General features: G+C 34.1%; 2 protein-coding genes across 2 annotated transcripts; one reads left to right on the forward strand and one right to left on the reverse strand.

Annotated features, from left to right (window-relative positions):
- Positions 1-1354: 1354 nt before the first annotated feature.
- Positions 1355-2491, reverse strand: LOC106475914 (GATA zinc finger domain-containing protein 14-like). The gene has a single exon (XM_013936588.1). It carries the CDS (start codon positions 2489-2491, stop codon positions 1355-1357), a length of 1137 nt encoding a protein of 378 aa, XP_013792042.1.
- A 161-nt stretch (positions 2492-2652) lies between these two features.
- Positions 2653-7006, forward strand: LOC111083416. Its single transcript, XM_022379925.1, has 3 exons — positions 2653-2751; positions 3687-3788; positions 6111-7006. Exons 1-3 carry the CDS (start codon positions 2653-2655, stop codon positions 6681-6683), a joined length of 774 nt encoding a protein of 257 aa, XP_022235633.1. The 3' UTR covers positions 6684-7006.
- Positions 7007-7797: the final 791 nt, after the last annotated feature.

Genomic DNA, 7797 nt, shown 5'->3' on the forward strand with positions numbered 1-7797 from the left:
GTTTAATATGGTGTTACATCACTAACTGTCCTCACCTACTGTTTAATATGGTGTTACATCACTAACTGTCCTCACCTACTGTTTAATATGGTGTTACATCACTAACTGTCCTCACCTACTGTTTAATATGGTGTTACATCACTGACTGTCTTCATCTACTGTTTAATATGGTGTTACATCACTAACTGTCCTCATCTACTGTTTAATATGGTGTTACATCACTAACTGTCCTCATCTACTGTTCAATAATGTGTTACATCACTGACTGTCCTCATCTACTGTTCAATAATGTGTTACATCACTGACTGTCCTCATCTACTGTTTCAATAATGTGTTACATCACTGACTGTCCTCATGTACTACAGAATTTCTGGACTTGAGCAGGAGTAAGTTATTCTTTACTCTTAACAGCATATTAAAAGTCTGTAGTATTTAGTGGGTCGTTTCTTTCCAACTTCTAACGAGAAAAACCCTCCCTTGTTTTCATAACTCAGGAACGTTGATGTGTCGTCTCATTGTTTTCCCCGTGATCCAAAAGTATGACGAAGTCGGGACCAAAAATCGACAGTTAAAAAAGTTTGTTCCTTTCTGTGCGTATCTTTCAAATTGTCCATCAGATAATTAAAGACAATCAGATTACAATTTTATTTTGAATTTTCATATCTTCAAGTTAGGTATAATTAAAAGAAATATACTTGTTGAGAGAATGTGCCAGCTAAAGATTTGTAACATATAATTTCGATGTTTTAGTGTCTCCTGCTGAAATAGCGTTAGTTTACAGGCTTACAACGCTAGAATCCGGGGTTCGATTCTTCGAGATGAACACAGCAGGTAGTCCAATGTGGCTTTGATATTTGCACTATGTCTGTCACAGGTATCGAAACCCCAATTTTAGTGTTATAAACCTTCTAGTTTACCGCTGATCCATCAGGTGGCTTTTACATTGACGATCTAATTATTAACAGGAGCTACACAGTGTGCTATCTTTGCTATGCCAACCACGAGTATCGAAACCCGGTTTTTAGCGTTGTAAAGCTTCAGATCTTACCGCTGAGCCACTGGGAGCGCGTCAGTAAAACAATACCCAGATTAAAAGTAGATAAGCTTCTGTAGGATCCCCCGAAAGTATTGTTTCAAGAGTAAATAAAACCCAAATTAAGAATAACAAATATTTAAATTTCTTGTTTTTGAAGTTCATATGTCATGTTGTGTTCTAGCTTAGAGAGTACATACTTTTTCTCGTGATTCATGGCATGCGCACGTTTTACTAATGTCACGACATTACAAATTGCTATGATAAGCGTCCCTTATGTGACGTCATTTTAGTATCTACCGACTGACTGACTGACAGACATCACACACGATTATACAGAAACGTTGATGTCCTACCATTGTGTTCACCATTATCTAGAAACGTTGATGTCCTACCATTGTGTTTATCATTACTTAGAAACGTTAGTGTCCTACCATTGTGTACATCGTTACTTAGAAACGTTGGTGTCCTACCATTTTGCTCATCATTACTTAGAAACGTTGATGTCCTACCATTTTGCTCATCATTACTTAGAAACGTTGATGTCCTATGATTTTGTTCATCATTACCTAGAAACTTTGATGTCCTACCATTGTGTTCATCATTACCTAGAAACGTTGGTGTCCTTCCATTGTGTTCATCGTTACTTAGAAACGTTGATGTCCTACCATTGTGTTCATCATTACCTAGAAACGTTGGTGTCCTTCCATTGTGTTTATCGTTACTTAGAAACGTTGGTGTCCTACCATTGTGTTCATCATTATCTAGAAACGTTGGTGCCCTACCATTGTGTTCATCATTACCTAGAAACGTTGGTGTCCTTCCATTGTGTTCATCGTTACTTAGAAACGTTGGTGTCCTACCATTGTGTTCATCATTATCTAGAAACGTTGGTGCCCTACCATTGTGTTCATCATTACCTAGAAACGTTGGTGTCCTACCATTGTGTTCATCGTTACTTAGAAACGTTGATGTCCTATGATTTTGTTCATCATTACCTAGAAACGTTGGTGTCCTACCATTGTGTTCATCGTTACTTAGAAACGTTGGTGTTCTACCATTGTGTTCATCATTACTTAGAAACGTTGATGTCCTATGATTTTGTTCATAATTGCCTAGAAACTTTGATGTCTTACGATTTTGCTCATAATTGCCTAGAAACGTTGATGTCCTACCATTGTGTTCATCACTACCTAGAAACGTTGGTGTCCTACCATTGTGTTCATCGTTACTTAGAAACGTTGGTGTCCTACCATTGTGTTCATCATTACCTAGAAACGTTGGTGTCCTACCATTGTGTTCATCGTTACTTAGAAACGTTGAGGTACTACCATTGTGTTCATCATTACTTAGAAACGTTGATGTCCTACCATTGTGTTCATCATTACTTAGAAACGTTGATGTACTACCATTGTGTTCATAATTTCGTAGAAAAGTTGGTGTCCTACCACTTACCATGAATTTAATATAGATTTTACAAAGTATTTCTAACATTAATTAACCTGTAGTGTTTTATATGGGTTATATTGAGTGCATTATTTTGTTCTTTTCCATTTCAGATTCACACAATTGCCAGAAATCCCAACGGTGATGCTCTAGTGGCGACCTCTGGTGTCAAGATGGAAAATAATACCAGACGATTCGTTACTGACGAGCAGCACGAGATGTTTTACCGGGCTCAAGTACAAAATCGAGTTTATAAAAGAGAAATAGTTGAGGTATCTTGTCAAAATCAGTTCTGTAATTCAAATCCTTTGGAAAATCGACACTTTTAATGGTTCCATATTTGTTATTATTTTGTCAAAGGTTTATCTATTTCCAAGTCTTTCGAATAATACATTCCTAAAATAGAGAAATCAACGTTCCCCAAGGAACTAGGAGGTATTTGTCAAATATAATCACACTCAGACATGGATCTTATACTTTATATATCGTCTGTTTCGTGATGCTTCCTCCAAGTTAAGTGTTTAAAGTATATTGCACTTCCGGTCCAGAATATCGGAAGATACTTTAAGATATTACAGGTACTACCGGTCCAGAATATCGAAAGGTACTATAACATATTACAGGTACTTCCAGTCCAGAATATCGGAAGGTACTATAAGATATTACAGGTACTTCCGGTCCAGAATAGCGAAAGGTACTTTAAGATATTACAGGTACTACCGGTCCAGAATATCGGAAGGTACTTTAAGATATTACAGGTACTACCGGTCCAGAATATCGAAAGGTACTATAACATATTACAGGTACTTCCAGTCCAGAATATCGGAAGGTACTATAAGATATTACAGGTACTTCCGGTCCAGAATAGCGAAAGGTACTATAAGATATTACGGGTACTTCCGGTCCAGAAGAGCGAAAGGTACTATAAGATATTACAGGTACTTCCGGTCAAAATTACAGAAAAATATTATAGAGTCTAAGCAGTAATTTAGGTCCAGAATTTCAAAATGTATTGAGGGATCTAAATGGTACTTCCGTTCCAGAATATCGAACGTTATTATAAGATTGTAGATAAATAAATAATGTATCCGTCAAACACTGGTAACAGTAGAATGTTTCAGAACTTTGTGGTGATAAAATAGTCTTAGCTAAATTTGTTGTACTTCTTTAATCTAACCTTTCCTCTGAATTGTTGTTTCTTTTACAGTTAGACAGAGAGATCGTGAAACTACAAGTAATGATGAATACTAAAGAGTCATCTGGTGTTAGTGATAATGAACTTAATGATATTTTCTTCACAAACGTTCAGGTATAAAATTACTTTTTCAAAGAAAGTGATGGCATTATTAAGAAGTGAATCCTATTGTTTTACATTTATCATAACTGGTCACGTAATAGATAAGTTTTATTATATCTGGATGAAATCTATCACGTAATTAGTAAGTTACGTTTTATTATGTCTGGATGAAATCTATCACGTAATACATAAGTTTATTATATCTGGATGAAATTTATCACGTAATATGTAAGTTACGGTTTATTATATCTGGATGAAATCTATCACGTAATTAGTATCTTACGTTTTATTATATCTAGATGAAATCTATCACGTAATTAGTAAGTTACGTTTTATTATGTCTGGATGAAATTTATAACGTAATAAGTAAGTTTTATTATAATTGGATTAGATTTATGACGTAACAACTAAGTTAAGTTTTATCATAGCTGGATGAAATATATCACGTAATATGTAAGTTTTATTATATCTGGATGAAATCTATCACGTAATAGATAAGTTTTATTATGTCTGGATGAAATTTATCACGTAACAACTAAGTTAAGTTTTATCATATCTGGATGAAATATATCACGTAATATGTAAGTTTTATCACATCTGAATGACATTTATCACGTGATATGCAAGTTTTATCACATCTGGGTGAAATCTATCACGTAATAAGCCAGTTTTAGTACACGTGAATGAAGTTTGTTAGGTGTTAAATGCATTTTTAAGTATTTGTATTAGCGTTACAGAAACCAATGACACATTAGTTTAATATGACACTGTTAAATTTGTTTTTAAATATATCTTAGTTAATAAAAATGATCCAATAATTCCACGAGCTATGAGACATCTTTATACTGTCTTCAAAATAAAATACAGTATATGCTTCAAATTTTGTAAAAATATATCTCATTTCTAATTCTCTCTGCGTTTTCAATTGATTGGTTTCAATACTGTTCAGCTTTATGTTTTTTTATTGTTTATTAAATTTGAATAAGTAGTATTACATTCAGAAAACCGAAAATCACAAATATATGACGTCAGCTAATGTGTATTTTGCATTTTTCGCTAAAAATTCATCCAAGTGTCGTAAGTTTTTCACGTTTTTTGTTTGTTTGTTTGCAATAGATCAAAGCCACAACGGATTATCTTAGGGGAATCGAACCTCGGATTTTAGCTTTACAAGTCCGTAAACTTACTGCTTTTCCACAAGGGAACTTTATGTGTTTCAAAAAACAGTACTACTTGTAGGTGTTTAAAAAATTGTATTGTTTTTTGGAGGTTCAACAAATGTTACTGGTTTAAGGTGTTTCAACAAACAATACCACTTGTAGGTGTTTAAACAAATAGTATTATTTTTTGGTGGTTCAACAAAGATTATTGGCTTTAGGTGTTTGAACAAACAGTATCACTTGTAGGTATTTAAACAAATAGTATTATTTTTTGGTGGTTCAACAAAGATTATTGGCTTTAGGTGTTTAAACAAATAGTATTGTTTTTTGGAGGTTCAACAAATATTACTGGTTTAAGGTGTTTCAACAAACAATACCACTTGTAGGTGTTTAAACAAATAGTATTGTTTTTTGGTAGTTCAACAAAGATTATTGGCTTTAGGTGTTTAAACAAATAGTTAAAGCCAATAATCTTTGTTGAACCACCAAAAAACAATACTATTTGTTTAAACACCTACAAGTGATACTGTTTGTTCAAACACCTAAAGCCAATAATCTTTGTTGAACCACCAAAAAACAATACTATTTGTTGAAACACCTACAAGTGGTATTGTTTGTTGAAACACCTTAAACCAGTAATATTTGTTGAACCTCCAAAAAACAATGGTGTTTGAACAAACAGTATCACTTGTAGGTGTTTAAACAAATAGTATTGTTTTTTGGTGGTTCAACAAAGATTATTGGTTTAAGGTGTTTCAACAAACAATACCACTTGTAGGTGTTTCAACAAATAGTATTATTTTTTGGTGGTTCAACAAATAGTATTATTTTTTAGTGGTTCAACAAAGATTATTGGCTTTAGGTGTTTGAACAAACAGTATCACTTGTAGGTGTTTCAACAAATAGTATTATTTTTTGATGGTTGAACAAGTATTATTGGTTTTAGGTGTTTCAACAAACAGTATTATTTTTCTGTGGTGGATCTACATAGACTAAGTTTACCTGATAACGTACTAATATAATATAAAGCTATCACACTGTACCACAAGTTGTAGGTTACATGGTTTCTAAAATGTCATAATTTCTGGTATATTGCATGTATTGAAGATATTGAAAAGTAAATGATGTCTTCAAGGACTGTATTCATTTACTCTGTTTGACTGTATTCGTTTAGATGAACTTCCCTCACAGTCCAAATTCTGCACTTCTGATCCAAGCGAATAAAAGAGAGTCATCGGAAAGTGACGTCAGTCAACCCCAACGAAGGGAAAACGCCAAAGGAGGTTTCAAAAGACAGTCTATCCAGATCAGTAAGATGTGCACACCAGAAGAGCAGGTCCATCAGAAACGTAGTTCATGTTTAAATCAGGATATCACTGTGGGTAGTTATCCCTCTTCTGTGTACAGTCTGGAGGAGAGCCTACCACAAAACAAACATCAAAGACGTTCTGGCCATTTGAACGATGGAGTTAATCACGTGCTCTGTTTCTCCAATTACACATCTGATTTCATGTCTTCACAGGTTGACAATCGTGTAAATGGTAGCCCTTCTTCTTCCGATACCATCGGTGACGACACTTGGACAACAGCGCCCCCTAACTTTAGTTTACTCTCCTCCTCAGACGACTGTTTTGAATCAACTAAAGAAACGTTTGCCGAGATAAATGTGTCTCACGACGTTGGTTCAACAAGTAGACCGTTTAGTGATACAGAAGGATGGGGTAGAAACCCTCAAACAGCTAGCTGACGAAAAAAGACAAAAAGCTGAAAAGCTTCAAGAGGAATTACGGAAACTGGAGAGAGAGTTGATTCTTTTGGAAATCGACCAATCACACGGTGTCGATTTGTAACAGAAAATTCAAATATCACGTCCATCTATACCTTAACATTCTATACATATCAAACTATTTTATTACAGGATCAAATGTTTCCGGCTTTTGTATATAATAGCTTTTCTACTAACTGGTCCTTCTAAAGTTTCAAAAGAGGTGTCTTTGGATAAAACACAGCGTCAATCATAGCAGTACTGAGAGGTTTGCTTTGTGAATAAAGCCAACACGGGATTTATTCTTTCATTGTCTCTCGCTGGAACGAGATTTAATGTTTTATGTAGAACAACTTACCACTTAACAAAGTAATTTTTTGTTCCGCTGATTGTTTAGTTTTGGATAATATTGTTTTAAACGTTAATCTCCTGAGATAATGTAGAAAACAAAAACTGTTTATAGAATTGTATGAACCCAATGAAACTTTATGAGTTTCTATTTGCTTATTAAAGATTTAATATTGAATGACGCTGTACTTTACAGACATTAACGTAAAGTTCGCTGGTCTTGGAAATACGGTTCTCATCCATATAAACCACATATTATTTAAAAAAAGGATGGCGATACTCTATCACTTCTAAATTAAGGATGGCGATACTCTATCACTTCTAATTGAGGATGGCGATATTCTATCACTCTAAATTTAGGATGGTGATACTTTATCACTTCTAAATTAAGGATGGTGATACTATATCACTTCTAAATTAAGGATGGTGATACTTTATCACTTCTAATTTAGGATGGTGATACTTTATCACTCTAAATTAAGGATGGTGATACTTTATCACTTCTAATTAAGGATGGTGATACTCTATCACTTCTAAATTAAGGATGGCGATACTCTATCACTTCTAAATTTAGGATGGCGATATTCTATCACTCTAAATTTAGGATGGTGATACTCTATCACTTCTAATTGAGGATGGCGATATTCTATCACTCTAAATTTAGGATGGTGATACTCTATCACTTCTAATTGAGGATGGCGATATTCTATCACTCTAAATTTAGGATGGTGATACTTTATCACTTCTA

The sequence above is a fragment of the Limulus polyphemus genome, unplaced genomic scaffold, assembly GCF_000517525.1.
Source record: "Limulus polyphemus unplaced genomic scaffold, Limulus_polyphemus-2.1.2 Scaffold9424, whole genome shotgun sequence".
Classification (NCBI taxonomy): domain Eukaryota; kingdom Metazoa; phylum Arthropoda; class Merostomata; order Xiphosura; family Limulidae; genus Limulus; species Limulus polyphemus.

What these genes read in the sequence shown, in the direction of transcription:
- LOC106475914 (XM_013936588.1), bottom strand. Translation starts at nt 2,491, where the DNA reads ATGGTAAGTGGTAGGACACCAACTTTTCTACGAAATTATGAACACAAT.
- LOC111083416 (XM_022379925.1), top strand. Translation starts at nt 2,653, where the DNA reads ATGGAAAATAATACCAGACGATTCGTTACTGACGAGCAGCACGAGATG. An exon ending in ATAAAAGAGAAATAGTTGAG is followed by an intron (nt 2,752 to 3,686) that starts GTATCTTGTCAA and finishes TTTCTTTTACAG; the next exon opens with TTAGACAGAGAGATCGTGAA. An exon ending in TTTTCTTCACAAACGTTCAG is followed by an intron (nt 3,789 to 6,110) that starts GTATAAAATTAC and finishes GTATTCGTTTAG; the next exon opens with ATGAACTTCCCTCACAGTCC.